The sequence below is a fragment of the Lithobates pipiens genome, unplaced genomic scaffold (genome assembly GCF_037356315.1).
Source record: "Lithobates pipiens isolate NorthernLeopardFrog02 unplaced genomic scaffold, aLitPip1_a1.2 Scaffold_27, whole genome shotgun sequence".
Classification (NCBI taxonomy): domain Eukaryota; kingdom Metazoa; phylum Chordata; class Amphibia; order Anura; family Ranidae; genus Lithobates; species Lithobates pipiens.
Window position 1 is genome coordinate 213,161,254 of NW_027507788.1, and position 19,619 is coordinate 213,180,872.

Below are 19,619 nucleotides of genomic sequence, written 5' to 3' on the forward strand. Positions count from 1 at the left end.
TACGCAAGTTATATCTTGATGAAGAAAGAGTGGTGTTGCCCCGAAACACGTTGGATGTTTTTATATGACTTTTTTTTTTACCAACAATTAAAATGATCTTGGACTCTTTTATCTGGTTTTGATCATTTAGGATAATGGCCATCAGTCCAAATACAGAAATCCCTAACAAGCAGCAATAAAAATCTGAAAGATATTTTAAAGCGTTTGTTACCTCAATACGTCCTATTCCTGATATATGCCTGCTGTTGTACCGTGTACTTGTATGAGAAAGTCTCCTGTTCTCTGTGGATTGCTTCCTTTGTGTGAAATCCCCGGTGTTCCTGTCAGTCCCTCTGCTTTCCTATTAAAAACTGACCACAATAAGCATGAGAGCACAACGTGATCAGTTCCCTAGCTGTGCTGGAAACTCAGCCTGCTCTCCACCATTGATCACATTTGTCCTGGCACTCCCCCCACTGCTTCCTCTGCACAGCCTTTCACTGGGAAGCGCAGTGTTGTGATGTTTCTCCTCCCCCCAGCAAATAGGCAAAAAAGGTATTTACAGTGGTGTGAAAAAGTGTTTGCCCCCTTCCTCATTTCCTGTTCCTTTGCATGTTTGTCACACTTAAGTGTTTCGGAACATCAAACGAATTTAAACAATAGTCAAGGACAACACAAGTAAACACAAAATGCAATTTGTAAATGAAGGTGTTTATTATTAAAGGTGAAAAAAAATCCAAACCATCATGGCCCTGTGTGAAAAAGTGATTGCCCCCTAAACCTAATAACTGGTTGGGCCACCCTTAGCAGCAACAACTGCAACCAAGCGTTTGCGATAACGTGCAATGAGGCTTTTACAGCGTCCTGGAGGAATTTTGGCCCACTCATCTTTGCAAAATTGTCCTAATTCAGTTACATTAGAGGGTTTTCGAGCATGAACGGCCTTTAAGGTCATACCACAACATCTCAATAGGATTCAGGTCAGGACTTTGGCTAGGCCACTCCAAAGTCTTCATTTTGTTTTTCTTCAGCCATTCGGTGGTGGACTTGCTGGTGTGTTTAGGATCATTGTCCTGCTGCAGAACCCAAGTTCGTTTCAGCTTGAGTACACGAACAGATGGTCGGACATTCTCCTTCAGGATCTCTTGGTAGACAGCAGAATTCATAGTTCCTTTTATCACGGCAAGTCTTCCAGGTCCTGAAGCAGCAAAACAGCCCCAGACCATCACACTACCACCACCATATTTTACTGTTGGTATAATGTTCTTTTTATGAAATGCAGTGTTCCTTCTACGCCAGATATACTTGGACACACACCTTCCAAAGAGTTCCACTTTTGTCTCATCGGTCCACAGAATGTTGTCCCAAAAGTCTTGGGGATCATCAAGATGTGTTGTGGAGAAATTGAGACGAGCTTTGATGTTCTTTTTGCTCAGCAGTGGTTTTCTCCTTGGAACTCTGCCATGCAGGCCATTTTTGCCCAGTCTTTTCCTGATGGTGGAGGCATGAACGCTGACCTTAACTGAGGCAAGTGAGGCCTGCAGTTCCTTGGACGTTGTTGTGGGGTCTTTTGTGACCTCTTGGATGAGTCGTTGCTGCGCTCTTGGGGTAATTTTGGGCGGCCGGCCACTCCTGGGAAGGTTCACCACTGTTTCATGTCTTCGCCATTTGTGGATAATGGCTCTCACTGCGGTTCGCTGGATTCCCAAAGCTTTGGAAATGGCTTTATAACCCTTTCCAGACTGATAGATCTCAATTACTTTCTTTCTCAATTGTTCCTGAATTTCTTTGGGTCTCGGCATGATGTGTAGCTTTTAAGGATCTTCTGGTGGACCTTACTGTGTCAAGCAGCTCCTATTTAAGTGATGCCTTGATTGTGAACAGGTGTGGCAATAATCAGGCCTGGGTGTGGCTAGAGAAATTGAACTCAGGTGTGGACAACCACAGTTATAGTATGTTTTAACAAGGGGGGCAATCACTTTTTCACACAGGGCCATGATGGTTTGGATTTTTTTTCACCTTTAATAATAAACACCTTCATTTACAAATTGCATTTTGTGTTTACTTGTGTTGTCCTTGACTATTGTTTAAATTGGTTTGATGTTCCGAAACACTTAAGTGTGACAAACATGCAAAGGAACAGGAAATGAGGAAGGGGGCAAACACTTTTTCACACCACTGTATAATGTAGTTTTATATCTATACAAAAATGTTTTACATTTCATTTCTATTTTAAACTGAATTGGTTGCTTTACAAGGTGAGGGTTTACATACACTTTACAAGTTGTTTTAGTTAAACTTTAAGAACCCTCCCCCGGCCTGCTGATTGGACAATAAAGGAGCAGCAGCACACTGGAGATTCCATCCTTCTGCTCACTCTGCTTCCTCTGCTTCCTCCGCTTCCTTTGCTTCCTCTTTATCTACGCGTGTTCTTTTACCAGCACATGTGCACTGATTGGCTTCTAGTGCTTCCCTAGTGTTTTTTCATATCTGATCTAAGTTAAAATTAGTATAAAGACAACACATTGTATTTATTATTACTTTAATTATTTAATAATTGTTTACGTTTTTAAATAATAATTGTCTTGTTGGTATCGTGCAAAAATTTTATCAAATAATACAATAAGAAAAAAAATAACTTTTACTTTATATAATGCATAAATAATGTATTATGTATTAACATAATGATTATTACATATTGCATGTTTGCATTCTTGAGAACTTTCACAAGTTGAAAATCACTTCATCGGGTCTGTTTATTACCGGTCATTATTTTCACAGTATTTAGCGTATGTAAAAAAGATTAGCAGATTAAGGTATTTAAAACGTATATAAAACATATGCACATTTTATCTATAATCATGGAAAATAACTGTTATAGTGTTTCATTTGTTTTGTGGCTTTTTAGAAATGTTTATGAGTCTAAATAATGAGGATGACAAATTTTTACATAGCTAGGTTGAATAAAGACAAAATGTAGTTTAACCAAAAACAAAATAAAATAAAAAAAAAAAAGAAAAGAAAGAAATTTATTTTTGATAAGTAAATAATATATAAAATAATTAAATGTATAAATAATACTATTTTCTTGAACAAAAAAAAATTTAAAGCGGAGTTCCACTCACATTTTAAAGTTTCACCCCTGTGCTCATGACTACTGCATAATTTATAATTTTTTTATAAGCACATTTTTATTTATTTTTTTTGCAATATGTATATATATATATATATATATATATATATATATATATATATATATATATATATATATGACCATCACATGGGTGTTTAAAAAAAACAAAAAACACCTGGAACTTTGCTGTAATCACTTCTCGCTGGGAGGGCGTACATGGACGTCCTCCGGTTTCAGTGGTTATACCGGGAAGATGCTTGCACCTACAGGCGTCATCCCGGGATCGATCTCGTCAGCCGGCGACCCCCTATCTGGCATAAATTATCTGGCTAATGATCATTACTATTATACATGATTTATATAGTGCCAACAGTTTACACTGCGCTTTTAATTAGCCACTTTAATTTAATTAGCCACTTGATCCCTTCTGCAGATGGCGGAAGGGGGTCCCAGCCCCCCCCCCACCTCGGCCACCGCCGCCTCTCCAGGGCTCTCTGGTCCCATGTGGAGGCTGGAAGCGATGTGGCCCGCTTGCCCTTTACAGAGAGAGAGAGAGAGAGAGAGAGAGGAACTGACCTCATTCCCCTCTCTCTGCAACCCTGGAAAGCAAGAGTGACGAGCAGATTGTCACTTCCGGCCCCGCCCCTTTGTTTAACTGGCCACCAAAATGGCCAGGTAAGTAGTCGATCAGAACGATCTGTGTCTAATCGGCTACATGGGACACAAGAGGAGAGATTTGGGGGTCCAATAGACCCCAGGTCTCTCTATAAAGAGGACCTGCCATGGCCCATGCTATCACAAGGGATGTTGTTCATCCCTTGTGATAGCAATAAAGTTAATACAAAAAAAGTGTATAAAAAAAAAAAAATAATAAAAAAATAATAAATGTAAGCGCTCCCGTCCACCATGATTACGCATACATTCTTCCTGCACACGTATGTAAACCACACATGTTGTGAGGTATTGTTGCGAACGTCAGAGCGAGATAAATAATTCTAGTACCGCAACTCTAAACTGGTAACCTGTAAAGGCATTTAAAGTGTCGCCCTATGGAGAATTCTAAGCACTGTAGTTTGCTACCATTCCACGGGCAGATGCAATTTTAAAGCATGACATGTTAGGTATCGATTTACTCGGCATAACATCATCTTTCACATTATCCCAAAAAATAAAAAATAAAATTGGGCTAACTTTAGGCTGAGTTCACATATGAGCACGGAGCGGCTTGCAGCAGGTGCGTCCTCGTTCACCGTTTCAGGTTTCCCATTCCAGCCCGAGTTTCTGGCTGAATTCGGACCTGAAACCGCCCAAAAGACGCACAGGGCTCCTGTGCAAATCGCACAGATGTAATGTTCTAAGTGATTTTCAAAAAAAAAAAGTATTTCTTTAAATGTAGAATCGACGTATCAGAAATGGCCCGGATGGCAAGTGGTTAAGAAAAAAAAAAAATGGGGCAGAGCAAAGTACGTTTTTTAACAAGAAAAAGACTGCTAAATATACATCTATTACTTATTTCACTTGAAAAAACAATGCGCAAATACCGTGTGACATAAAAAATATATATATATATATGTAATGTTCTAAGTGATTTTCTAAAAAAAATAAGTATTTTTTAAATGTAGGATTGACGTATCAGAAATGGCCCAGATGGCAAGTGGTTAAGAAAAAAAAAATGGGGCAGAGCAAAGTACGTTTTTCAACAAGAAAAAGACTGCTAAATATACATCTATTAGTCATACTGATATATATATATATATATATATATATATATATATATATATATATATATATATATATGTAGGTGTGACCATCACATGGGTGTTTTAAAAAAAAAAAAAAACACTTGAAAATTCGCTTTAAGAAAAATAAAAAATGGGGCAGACTCAACGGACCACTTATTTTTTTTCTGTTGTCACTCTTCTATGTTTCTACCTAAATCGGCTGAAAAAAAAAAAAGAAGAAATTAGAGGCCGGACCACTTAGAATATCCACATGTAGCCAAACCTATTTCCCATATTAAATGAGTGACTTTCACTGCCAGGTATCTATAAAAGGGACATTGACAAGCCTTACCTCTATTAACTTCTAACAGTTGTCTTTGCTTTCGTCCGACACTTTTCTCATTAAGTGTTTTCCAGAACACCAGGAAGCCGGTTAATTACAAAATGGGAATGTCACATTTACGACTCCGGTGTGACACCTTCTGTATATAAAAGTGGCGAGAATTTCTCGTACACATTTTTTAATGAGTTTGGTTTCATAAATATCTATTTCTAGGTTTTTTTTATTCGCAAATTGGCCTTGTTGTTGGCTATACTCTGTTGTAATTTCATCGCTGCTCAACTATTAGTTACAAAAGTTTATATGTGTCACTAACTCTCGCGCTCTTAAAAATACGTACATATCATATATACATTGACGCATGTGTTTTTTTTATTTATATATATATATATATATATATATATATATATATATATGTATATATATATATATATATATATGTATATATATATATATATATATATATATATATATATATATATATATATATATATATATGTATATATATATATATATATATATATATATATATATATATATATATATATATGTATATATGTGTGTGTATATATATATATATATATATATATATATATCATTTTTTGTTTATATATATATATATATATATATATATATATATTTTTTTTTATATATATATTTTTTTAATTATTATTATTGTTGCTCATATAGGTTTTATTAATACTTTGTAAGTGCGTAATTATTTAATGTACCATTAGCATTAAAAACGCAACTTAGGAACATCTCAAGATGTGAACGGAGCCTAAAATTGTATACTAGAAGCTGATGGTTCTTTGTCATATCTTGCAATTATTTTATGATCTTCAATTTGATCATTTTAATGTTTATCCCAGAATATCATTAGAACTTCTTTTTTTAGGCCAGTCGGCTGGTAACATATGTTGAGTGGTCCATTAAACATCCTGCTTGCTGCTCACCTGTAAGCGGTAGTAACCGTTACACCCAGTAGACCTTTTTTTTTACGGCATAATAAGTCAAGTGTGACCTCAGCAGCGATTCTCTTGTTGAGATTAGCTAACCTCGCCATTAAACTGTGATAGAGCATCAGAAGGCTGCAAGGGCGTATGAGTTATCGTCCCCTTTTATAGGCGTTAGCCACAGAGGGCTGGATAGAGTCAGAGACACCTATGCAGCAGAGCTCAATATGCGTTCCTTTAACAAACTCGGTAATTGCACACATTCTTCTGCTCAAGCCGAACACATGGCTTTCCATATATCTTTATGTGTTTTTGCTGCTATGAACGTAAGATCTCAGACATTAAAGAAGAGCTCTTAGAAATAAAATAAAAACTTGCTTTTGCAGACTTTTTAAAGCAGACCTAAACTGAAATAACAACCTCATCCACTGCCAGAGTCCGGCTCCATTAACCTAAACTACCACTTGCCCCAAAAAAATAAATAAATAAATAAATAATTAAGCTGTACTTTATTGCAAGCACCATAAAAAGACAGATTGTTCCTCCTATCCAAAAATATTCAAACGTTGGCGATATGGAGGAGTGGCCACGCCGAACTAACAGGGCTTGGTCCCTAAACAATCTATAGGGCTTGACTATGCATAGACTGACTTTATGAAAGTCGGCATTTCCATTCGTATTTTCTTCAGTTTGGTGTGTCAAGACTCTGTAGCCCCTTATCCACTTGCCGACCAAGACTTTTATGGCATTTTTGTATCAGTATTTAAGGCTGAGTTCACACTAGTGGGAATTGGATGAGGGTTCCCCGCATCCAATTTGCAACAGCAGGAGATTGTGACCAGCTCTCTATGGAGCCGGTTCACACATCTCCGTAGTGGCTCTGGTGTGATTTCCACAGGAACGCTGTGCGTCTTTTGGTTCCGTTTCAGAATTCAGCCAAAAGTTCGGGCTGAAATGGGACAGGAAACAGTGAACGAGGACGCACCGGACTCCTGCTGTGAGCCTCTGCATGCTCATATGGGAACTCAACCTTAAATGACTTAGAACCCCCAAACTTTTTTTCAGCAGCGACCCTAGAGAATAAAATGGCGATTGTTGTAATTTTCTATGTCACACGGTATTTGCAAGTTTTTCCGACACAATTTTTTTGAAAAAAAATGCACATTAATAAATTTTAATGCAAAAAAAAAACACAATATAACCCAATTTTTTGGTAAAATCTAAAAGTTATTGTTACGATGAGCACCTAACATGTGACGCTTTAAAATTGCGCAAGTTCGTGGAATGGCGACAAACGATTATACTTAAAAATCTCCATAGGCGAACTCACATGTGGTGCGAACACCATTTACATATGCGTGCATGACTTATATATGCCTTCGCTTCTGCATGCGAACATGGAGGGAACATGGAGGGATGGGGGGTGCTTTACTTTTTTTTTCTTATTTATTTAATTTCATTTTTTTTACACTGTCCCTTTATTTATTTTTTATCACTTTTTTTCCTAATACAAGGAATGTAAACATAGAAATAAGGGATGAAATGTCCTCTTTATGCAGAGATCAGGGGTCTATAAGACCCCGATCTCCACTCTACCTTTAAAAGCAAAAGATACGAAAAAAGTATCTTTTACTTTAAAAAAGAAATGTTTACTTCCGCCCTAGACCAGAAGTGACATCATGACGTTGCTCTGGTGCTCCAAGATCATAGAGGTAAGCAAAGACAATCTGCTCTCTGTTCACCTCTATGACCACCCGTGCAAACTGTCGGATTGTTTCCCAGGGGGTGCTGGTAAAAAATGGTAAGCCTGAGAAACAATGATCATTGGGAAGAATTACCTCCCCTACAGAGAGCTAAAAAGATCAATGATGTCAGTGGGAACTTATCTGAGAGACAGTAATTGCTCATTGCTCAAGGAGGAACCCTGGTTATGAAACCTTGCCCTAAACCCTTAAATCCATGGTTGTGTGGTGCACTGGGCCCTAAACACCTAAATCTATGGTCATGCATAGGGCCTCAAGACTTCTCTTCTACTCACTCTGGGATTAGAGGTTCCTTCTTCTAATGCCCCAAATCCCTCAGTCCATGGTCACATGGCGCACCTGGTCCTGCATTTTCTCGTGTTCTCACTGCAGTATTGGAGGGTCCTTCTTCTGATGCCCTACGCCCCCTCCCCCTCCCCCCCCGATGCATGGTAATGTGATGCACTGGCTCCCAAGTCTTCTCTTCTACTCACTGCTCTTCTACTCACAAGGATTCATCTTCTGATGCCCTAAATGCATAAATTGGGGGTCATGTGGTGCGCAGGATCCTGAGTTTTCTCTCTTGCTCTCTCCGGGATTGAAGGGTTCTCCTTCTGATGCCCTAAATCCATGGTTGACTGGTGCACTGGGCCCTAAACCCCTAAATCTATCTTTAAAGGTTTGTAGAGGCCTTCTTCTGATGCCCTTAATCTATGGTCACATGGCGCACCCGGTCCTGGGTTTCCTTCTCACTAACTGCAGAGATGGAGGTTCCGTCTTCTGCTGCCCTAAATCCATGGTCTTCTGGTACACTGGATCTAATGTCTTCACTCACTGCAGAATTGAGGGGTCCTTCTATCACTACCTGGTTGACGTGGACACTTGCTATTGGTTGTTTACAAGCGCAGTCCGCTCAAGGTGCAGAAGATTGTAGGAGAGGGATGACAACACTACAAAGGGACTGGTTGGTGAAAGCACCAACTGCAGTGCTGGGACACTGGTCTTCATTAGTAATGAGCTATGGTTCAGGCCAAACCTGCAGGAAGCTGTCACATGATAGCAGACCACTGACCCAATCAGCTGTGGTACATGAATTCCCTACCTCTTAAGGGCACGTGGCAAAAAAGGAATGTGACTGATGTCATTATCTAAATATGTCACATGGCCATATTTGGACAAAATCATTGAGCAAATACGGCCATATTAGGTCAACGTCATCACCTCTATCCCCGGCTTTTGATTACATGCAGCTGCGGGTCAGCTGATTGGGCCGGTGGCTTGCTATCATATGATAGCTTCCCTTAGCTAATCAACTGGTCTCCGCTTCTGGTAGAGGCCCCATTTAGGGACACGTGATAATAGCAAATGGGTGGGATAGATGGAAAGGGAACACAATATTTGCCTAGAGATGGACTTTAAAGGGAACCTGTCATGTAGGAAACACAAAGAGCCTGCCATTGCTGACATTTCCTTCAGAGAATGCTTGGCTGTTATGCTGAGTACTTTGAATCATGGACTTGGAAAAAAATATATATGTACATACACTATATTTCAAAAGTATTGGGACACCTGCCTTTACACGCACATGAACTTTAATGGCATCCCAGTCTTAGTCTGTAGGGTTCAATATTGAGTTGGCCCACCCTTTGCAGCTAAAACAGCTTCAACTCTTCTGGGAAGGCCGTCTACAAGGTTTAGGAGTGTGTCTATGGCAGGCGTCTCAAACTGGCGGACCTCCAGCTGCTGCGAAACTACAAGTCCCATGAAGCATTGCAAGACTGACAGTCACAAGCATGACTCCCACAGGCAGAGGCACAATGGGACTTGTAATTTTCACAACAGATGGAGGGCCGCCAGTTTGAGACCCCTGGTCTATGGGAATGTTTGACCATTCTTCCAGAAACGCATTCATGAGTTCAAGCACTGATGTTGAATGAGAAGGCCTGGCTGTTCTATTGGGTTGAGGTCAGGACTCTGTGGACTCTGTGGAGGCCAGTCACGTTCTTCCACCCAAAACTCGCTCATCCATGTCTTTATGGACCTTGCTTTGTGCACTGGTCCAAATCATTTGGTGGAGGGGGGATTATGGTGTGGGGTTGTTTTTCAGGGGTTGGGTTTGGCCCCTTAGTTCCAGTGAAGGGAACTTTTAAAGCGGAGGTCCACCCTAAAGTGGAGCTTCCGCTCATTGGAACCCTCCCCCCCTCCGGCGCCACAATTGGCACCTTTCAGGGGGGGAGGGGGGTGCAGGTACCTGTACAGTACAGGTATCTGCACCCACTTCCGGCGTAGATTCTGCAGAAGCTACACCCCTTTCCGCAGAATCTACGCCCCTTTCCGAAGGTCCCCCGCTGCCTGCTGGGAAACACACGGATCCCAGAGACAACGGGGACCATCCTTATTGCGCAGCGCGACTCACGCATGCGCAGTAGGAAACCGGGAAATGAACCTGCAAGGCTCCACTTCCTGATTCCCATACCCAAGATGGCGGCGGCAGCACCCGAGAGACGAACTAGAGATCGGCTTCGGGTGCCGACATCGCGGGCTCGCTGGGCGGGTAAGTGTCATTATTTTAAAAATCAGCAGCTGCAGTATTTGTAGCTGCTGGCTTTTAAAAAAAAAAACAGCGGACTCCCGCTTTAAGGAGTCAGCATACCAAGACAATGTGGACAATTTCATGCTCCCAACTTTGTGGGAACAGTTTGGGGATGGCCCCTTCCTGTTCTATCATGACTGGGCACCGATGCACAAAGCAAGGCCCATAAAGACGCACCATGTTCCAGAACAGTCCTGCTTCCATCGATTCGTGCAGATGTTTTATTTTTAAGCAAATTCCCCTTAAATTGCTGCAACCGTTTGCTGAAGAAAACTAAAGTGGTGTTTTAATTGTGCAGAGTGGAGGAGGGGGGGGGGGAGGATTGCTCCCATCTGAAAAGAATTAGCTGTAATTGTGCAGTGGCTGGTTTAAATGGCTGTGTGCGCTCTGGGAGCGGAGGGCAGCATCGTGTAAACAGCGGGTAAGTGGCGGACCCCAGTCTCACCTCAGAATGGTTTCTGCTGTGAGCGGGACCTGCGTGAGAGCCGTACCCGCTGTTCTCTCTCCCTCCGCTGCGTTGGTTCCTTTCCAAGCCAGACTGTGTGTGAGCGCAGCTACTGGATGGGGAAGGAGGAAGGAGTGGGCGCACACACGAGGAGGCGCAGAGGAGGAGAGAACTTAATCAGGATGCTTTTCTTTTGCTAACAGCACTCTTCCAGTGTCGGAGGGACAGGAGCCAACCATGGCTGCAGCCTTAAACGCACAGGCTTACCCTGATCCTGCATGCCTCCACATGGATTGTCTCACGGCAGGCCCATTTAATTTCATCTGAAACAGTCGAAATTTTTGTCTGCGGGGCAGATTCATCCCAGCCAAAACCGTCCAGAGATTGCTGCATGTGTGTGGGCCAAAAGAGGGCTTGGATCTGAGAAAAGGCAATCTGAGCTCCCAGGGTGGTGCAGGCGCTGAGACGTTAATAAACACGCGTATTTATGTACGCTTCCAGCATGCGCATTATAAAGACATTTAGCGCCATTTCAGTGCGCTGGGGGGGGGCTGCATTGCATGTTTGGGGCGGATGCGTTAAGGGCCCATTGTGGCAAAGCATCTGCCCTATATGTGGTGCCCTGCATTGTACAGTAGAGCCTAACGCACAATGCACCGCAGAACACCACAACGCATATTGTATATTGCGGGTTGTGGAGTAAAAACACTGGTGCTAGGATGTGCCTTTATGGTACGAATGACCCCCCCTACTGACCAAAGAGGTTGAGAAGCTAGCCTGTTCAACACCGGGCACTTTCACCCCCTTCCTGCCCAAGCCAAAATTTCCGCTTTCAGCGCTGTTATAGTTTGAATGACAATTGCGCGGTCATGCAACGCTGTACCCAAACAACATTTTTACAATTTTTTGATGACAAATAAAGCTTTCTTTTGTTGGTATTTAATCACCTCTGGGTTTTTTTATTTTTACTAAACAAATAAAAATGTAAAAAAAAATTGAAAAAAAAAGGTTTTCTTAGTTTCTAGTATAAAATGTTGTAAATAAGTAATTTTTATCCTTCACTAATGTGCGCTGATGAGGCGGCACTGATGGGCATTTATGAGGCAGTTGATAAGGAGGCACTAATATGCAGCATCGATGAGCATTACTGATGGGCACTGATAGGAGGCACTGATGGGCAGCCTTTATGTGCACTGATAGGGGGCAATTATAGGCACTGATTGGTGGTACTGATGGGCAATTATGGGCAGCAGTGCCAGGACAAGGTCATCCAGCACCCAAGACAAAGATGTCAAACTGCACTCCCCTTCCCCTAGGGTTAGGGTCAGGGTGCCCCCATCCCTGCAATAAAATCATTGCGCCCAGCTCTTTCCACCGGACCCGCCATCTTGCAGTAGGGGGCAATTGTTAGTGAAAAATGACGAACACAAGAGGCAAAAGGCGAGGCACCCGTTATATGTTCTCTAGACCCTTCCGCAAGCATGGTCCGGTGCCACTGTCAACCTATATGCGCATCTACAAGAAGGGTGATATTGTGGACATCAAGGGTACAGGCACAATCCAGAAAGGTATGCCACACAAGTGCTACCATGGCAAGACTGGCCGGATCTACAATGTCACACAGCATGCTGTTGGAATAATTGTGAACAAACAAGTCAAAGGTAAGATTCTTGCCAAGAGGATCAATGTCCGTGTAGAGCATATCCGCCACTCAAAGAGCAGAGACAGTTTCCTGCAACGTGTGAAGGAAAACGAGAGGAAGAAAAAGGAAGCAAAAGAGAACGGCACCTGGGTGGAGCTAAAACGTCAGCCAGCCCAACCAAGTGAAGCTCACTTTGTCCGAACATTTGGAAAGGAACCTGAGCTCCTTGAGCCAATTCCATATGAGTTCATGGCATAAAGTACTGCTATTAAAAATCCTTTTCTCAAAAAAAATAAAATAAATCATTGCGCCCAGGGCAGCCGTCCCTCCTGTCCACCCCTTGTCCCGATCCTGATGGGCAGCACTGATGAGAACTGATAGGCGGCACTGATGAGGAGGCACTGACAGGCATCACTGATGGGCACTTAAAGGCATCACTGATGGGCACTGATTGGCATCACTGATGGGCATTTAAAGGCATCACTGATGGGCACTGATTGGCATCACTGGTGGGCATCACTTGTGGGTAGTGGTGGGCACTGATGTGCATCACTAGTGGACTCTAGTGGGCATCACTGGTGGGCATCACTGGTCGGCACTGATGGGCATTACTGGTGGGAATCGCTGATGGGGCTGCATTGATAATCTCTGCACTGATTATCAGCACAGATCCCCCCCCCCCCATCAGGAGAGCTGCTTATCGTTTCTCCTCTACTCACGCTCTGTCAGAGTGAGTAGAAGAATGCCGATAACTGGCACTTCCTAGTTACGCTGTGATCAGCAGTGATTGGACACAGCTGATCACTTGGTAAAGAGCCTATGTCATAGGCTCTTTACTGTGATCGGAGATGCAGTGTGTTGGAGCGGCACACCACACTAAGGCTCGCAATGCTGTGCGACCTCAGGGGGAGCACGCAATCTGCTGTCGATATTTGGAAGCACCATCCCCGATCTTTAGATTAGGTCCAAATGTTTTTTTATTGAAGAATGATCTCATCAAGTGCAACGTTTTGGAGCCACACGGGGGCCTCTTCGTCAGGCATGTGATGGCAAATGTCTACACTTGACTGTGCACGTTCCAGTTTCCAGCTGGAGGTTGCTGCAGCACCCATCATCTTAGAGCCCACTCCTGGATTGTGTGTGATGGGAATGTAAAAGGTACATCCTAGCATGCGCATTTTATAGCAATGCATTTACGGCAGCCCAATAATTGCCAGATGCATTGGGGGTGACATTAGGAATTGATGGCACCCAAGGAAGGCCGACCGTTTTATGCGGTGCGGAAAAACTTACGATTTCACGTGCATTCCTGCTCCGCACCTCATATAAACAAACCCTTACTATCATCCAAGGTATTCTCTGCTCACCGGGCAGGTCGGGCTGGACAGCGATTGCTTCACTGAATTGGGTTCCCGAGTTGGGGTGGCCGGTGGCTGCAAGGGGGAGCTAGGGTGGCTCGGTTGGGGCTGGCCGGGTGGAGGAGAGCCTCTATTGGGCCACAGAGCCAGCCTCTGCTTGGACACGGCATACACCATCCATGCCGGGGGAGAGCCCTGCACTCTGTCCTCGTCCTCATCACGCACTTACGAGGACTTTTTACTCCTCTTCACCAGGAAGCCTTTAGGCCCAGTTCCCCCCCCCCCCTCCCCCGTTAACGATCTTCTGGGTGCCATTGAAGATAACATATTGCTAATGTGCGCTGACAGGGTGTGCCTTAGGTTGCCTATCATTGTTTTAAAGTTTGCCATAGACTGGCCTTTCTCAACCTTTTCAACACAGAGGAAAACTTGAAATATCTTTCCGGTCTCAGGGAACCCCCGCTAAAAATTACTATATCTACAACTCATGATACATTAGTGTGATAGTCAGTGGGAAGAATACTCCTTAAACTTGCGGTCATTGAGAAGAATTATCCCCAAACATATAGTTAAATGGATCAATGGTGTCAGTGGGAACGTATCTAATGCTGCGTACACACGACCTGACTTTTCGAGGGACTAGGTCCGACGGACTTTCGGCGGAGTTCTGACGGACTTTCCGAACGAACAGACTTGGCCACACCCAATCACACCAAAGTCCGACGGATTCGAACGTGATGACGTACGACCGGACTAGAATAAGGAAGTTCATAGTCAGTAGCCAATAGCTGCCCTTGCGTCGGTTTTTGTCCGTCGGGCTAGCATACACACGAGCGGATTTCTCGGTAGTAACTGGGTCCGGCGGAGTTCCGGCGGAAAAATTTGAAACATGTTCCATTTCTAAAGTCTGTCAGATTTTTGCAAACCAAAAGTCCGCTTCAGCCCACACGCGATCGAATGGTCCTCTGGAATCGTTTCCCGTCGGACCTTTGATGTTGAAAAGTCCGGTCGTGTGTACGCGGCATAAGAAGAAGGAATTGCTCATTGCTCAAGGAACCCTGATTGAGAAACCTTGCCCTAAACCCTTAAATCCATGGTTGTGTGATGTTCTGGGCCCTCAAACCTCTAAATCTATGGTCATGTCATGCACAGGGCCCCAAGTGTTCTCTCCTACTCACTCCAGGATTGTAGGTTCCTCTGTGGAACCCTAGAGCTCTATGGAACCCTGGTTCAGAAACCCTGCTATAGACGGATCAAAACCAACCAAAACGTGTTCATGTTTGACAAAAATCAATCATTAGATGACTTCTGTACAATGGAAATGTTAGAAAACATTTGTTTTCTGCTAATGGGGTTAGTGGTACAATGTCCGGCATGGGGAAGGTTGATTCCTCCATCTATCTCAGCTTAATACTTCCCTACTTTATCCACAACCAAAGTTCAGGCTCTACATACACTTCCATTCTCACAATCTAAAATAAAGGCCTTAAATTAAAACCAAGCCGACAGCTGAAAAAAAAAAAAAAAAAAATGAAAGTAACAAAAAAATAAATAAAAAAGGATTTTATAAAATGCCCAAGGTGTGAAAAACTGGAAGCCGCTGAATCCCCTGCATTCATCGAACAATGAGCGAGCTTGAGGAACAACGGGGTTATTTGTGTGGGTTTTACAGCTACCTCTAAATTCAGGATAATTATAGCGCGCTCTGCCTATAGCGAAGCCAGGCCCCATTAGGTCAGAATTAAAAACGAAAGGCCCCCCTCGCCTCAGCCCCAAGCCGAGACCTCGGCCCGCACCTTCTCCTAATGCGTCTTCACTTCTGGAACCCAACCTTCCCTGCCTGGATAATTGTTATCTTAAACATTTACAATATGACTTTTTTAAAGGGAAGTTCGTACAGTTATTTTTGGAGGAAATGCACAATTTAATACACTCTGGTTGATTTTTTTTTTTTTTTTTTCCTTTTTGGTTAAAGAAAAGTTGTTTAGTCAAGACGGCGGTGTTCTCTGTTGCAATCCTCAAGTGAGAGGCTTTTAACCCCCCGGGGACAAAAAAAAAGTTATTTATTTGCTTAATGTGAATGTAACCCCTTACCATTAAAAATATATATATATATATATATATATGCTTCTTTTTAAATGTATTTAATACGTTGCATGTCAGTGCTACGGATCTCCCTCAGCCTCGTTGCAGATAATTCTGCTCTACAGTGATGTCTGCATGGCGTTACTCAGGGTGGGTTTCCTGATGGTGTCAACGGTGGACCATGTCTGTCCACTGGGTGCTGAAATGGCCTATTGTAGTCTCTATTAGAAGCGCATATGCAGTGGTGGGACAAGGCAATCTAGAGCCCAGGGCATACATGCCAAACCCCACCTCACCGCCCCAAAAAAAATTGAGTACTAATCTGCATGCTTATCCCCAAAGCATAAAGTCCTCCTCCTCTCAGGACAAATCCACCCTCGCTGAAATTCACCCTCCCAGCACAAATCTTTGGCCAGCATCCTCCCTCCCAAATCAAAAGAAAATCAGTCCTCCTAGCACGAATCCTCTACTCCTCAAATCCCCCCCCCCACGAATACACCCCCCCTACTCTAAGTCTCCCCTCCCAACACAAATCCCCCTTCTAGTACAATTCTCCTCCCCCCAAATACCCCCCATTCATCCCTACTGGCACAACCCCCCCTAAATACCCCCATTCATCCCTAGTGGCACAACCCCCCCCCCCCCAAATACCCCCATTCATCCCTACTAGCACAACCCCCCCCCCAAATACCACCATTCATCCCTACTAGCACAAACCCCCCCAAAAAAATGTCACCTCCTAGCACAGACCCCTCCCCCCCCCCACTATATCACCTCTTCTATCACGGCAGTCACTTCAAATCCTTTCTCCTAGCACAAATCCTCTTTCCCCGTCCCCCCTCCCAACACAAATCCCCCTAAATCACCTTTCCTAGCACCCCCCCCCATGTTCCCTCCTAGAACAATTCTTACCCCCCTGATGACCCCCAAATTCCCCCCCATGTCCCCTCCTAGAACAATTCTTACCCCCTGCTGACCCCCAAATTCCCCCAGTCTCATTGTGGCACCCCTCCATCTCACAAGATACTACAGTGCCCAGGGCAGCCACTCGTCCTGCCCACCCCTTGTCCCGGCCATGCTCATGTGTCAGGGTGTCAAGATAGGAGCACCATGGGAAAGAGGACATACCATGTCTATGACTTAAAGTGTTTCTAAAGGTATTTTTTTTTTTTTTTTTACAAAAATAAACATGTTATACCTTTCTGCTCTGTGTAATGGTTTTGCACAGAGCAGCCTGGATCCTCCTCTTCTCAGGTCTCCCACCAGCCCTCCTGGCTCCTCCTCTTCATCCAGCACCCCCAAAGGAAGCTACTTTGTGAGCATCCATAGACACAGACGCGGCTCAACCACCCTCCCCCCCCTCGCTCCCTCATTACAGCATTTGATTGACAGCAGTAGGAGCCAATTGCTCCCTCTGCTATGGATTTGCCCAATGAGGAGGGACATAACAGAGAGAGCTTCGGCTCTCATGCACATCGCTAGATTGCTATGGAGTTCAGGTAAGTATACGAGGGGGCTTTGGAGGGGAGCTGGATGATTGGCAGATTCGATAATGCATAACGCAGGTACAGGTGTTTCTTAATGCTCAGTGAGTTTAATTGCAGTAAGGCAAATTTTACACTTTTGGACGGGGAGGCTGAGCCACGTTTGTTTACTGCCCCCTCTATCCCTTAAGCTGCAAAGGCAGTCAGACGGGCCTGTGATGTATGTATGGCAAGAATGATCCTTCATATCATGTTTGGTGGGCAATACCACCTGCCGAACATGACCCATTCAGGTGAATGAGGCTGTGACGCAACCACCTATGGCATTGGGGGGCAGGCTTTTAGGGATTAAAACAGGTGGCATGGAGGCAACATATCATCTCTGGTCCTCATGTCAAGTGCCTCCTGAAAACTGATCCATCGCAGAACCGAGGGCATTGTAAAGGAGCCCCTTTGCCAATCCAATTTTCTGGCTTATTAAAAAAAGAACTTTACAAAGCATTGATTGCGTTAAAAAAACCAAAAAAAAACTCTTTACATTGCAAAACAGAAAGCAATTTAATGTGAAATTAGTCCAAGAAGCCGCGGCCCATTAATCATTACACTTTACCAGTACTGTTTACCAGTTAATTGACTAACCTCTTCATACATCATTTGTCCGGTTGGTTTTACCGAGTGATCTGTTTTGCACTCCAACCATCACAAGTAATGAAGTCCTCCGTACGTTGCTCCTTAGCCGGGCCTGCACTGAAGGACCTCGCTGTGATACAATGGGGTACTGTACATTTCTGCTGCCAGCAGTGTTAGGAAAGGCCAAGGTTGGGTGTCTATTCCCAGGCGCTTTGACAAAGGCTAGATTAAACCCAGCTCAGATGCTCTGTGAACCTTCACAACAAAAAGATCCATAAAATATCCAATCGTGCAAAATACCCTTCTGAAAACTGCATTGTTGCTGCAATCCAAAGGGAAAAAAAAACCCAGTTATGGCATTTACAACACAAAGGACCTAAAGATGAACTGCAGGCAGATGTAAAAAGAAGGCATAATATATCATTAATTGTATTATTTTAAATACAAGTACTTATATTTGACTTGGTATCAGTCTCTTTCTGTCCCTGTACAGCAGAGCTCACAAGTAGAGCATGATAGGCAGCATGGATAGCCATTGATAGGCAGCATAGGTAGCCATTGAGAGGCAGCATGGGTAGCCATTGAGAGGCAGCATGGGTAGCCATTGAGAGGCAGCATGGGGACCAATGAGAGGTAGCATGGGTAGCTATTGAGTGGTAGCATGGGTAGCCACTGATAGGCAGCATGGGTAGCCATTGATAGGCAGCATGGGTAGCCATTGATAGGCAGCATGGGTAGCCATTGAGAGGCAGCATGGGGACCAATGAGAGGTAGCATGGGTAGCCATTGATAGGCAGCATGGGTAGCCATTGAGAGGCAACATGGGTAGCCATTAAGAGGCAACATGGGTAGCCATTGAGAGGCAACATGGGTAGCCATTAAGAGGCAGCATGGGTAGCCACTGAGAAGCAGCATGGGTAGCCATTGAGAGGCAGCATGGGTAGCCACTGATAGGCAGCATGGGTAGCCATTGATAGGCAGCATGGGTAGCCATTGAGAGGCAGCATGAGGACCAATGAGAGGCAGCATGGGTAGCCATTGAGAGGAAACATGGGTAGCCATTGAGAGGCAACATGGGTAGCCATTGAGAGGCAGCATGAGTAGCCATTGAATTTTGCTGCAGTGTAAGAAGACTTGTTGATGGCAGATAAAGAAAGCAGAGTGATGAGCTCATTGGTCTGCTCATTCTTCTTTTACTATCTAGTTGTAGGCAGGTGCAGTCTACTTTCTCCACTGCAGGTCATGCTCAACTGCAGGAAGAACCAAGAGGAAGTCAAGAGGAGCATAGTTCCTCTATGATTTCCAGGGTCACTAGGGAAGCTATCCAGTTGGATGCTGCTGTCCCATGTGACTCTAGCAGCCCTCTTGGGTCAGGCAGAACCTATTTAAGGCCCTGGCTCCCAGGCATGGCACGCATTTGGCGTGTGGGTGGTGTAGGAACAGGTCACCTGTCTGACAGAGACAGTGATTAGCGGCAGGGAGAGGTTCCTGAGGAGTAGGGAAAGTATTGG

At 43.8% G+C, this 19,619-nt stretch overlaps 2 protein-coding genes across 4 annotated transcripts in view; both read left to right on the plus strand.

Moving 5' to 3' along the window:
• Positions 1 to 19,619, plus strand: part of PRDM16 (PR/SET domain 16) — a 941,382-nt gene that overhangs the window by 752,784 nt on the left and 168,979 nt on the right. The window lies entirely within an intron of this gene.
• Positions 12,278 to 12,826, plus strand: LOC143934529 (large ribosomal subunit protein eL21). The gene has a single exon (XM_077458219.1). The coding sequence runs from the start codon at positions 12,327 to 12,329 to the stop codon at positions 12,807 to 12,809; it is 483 nt and encodes a 160-aa protein (XP_077314345.1). The 5' UTR covers positions 12,278 to 12,326; the 3' UTR covers positions 12,810 to 12,826.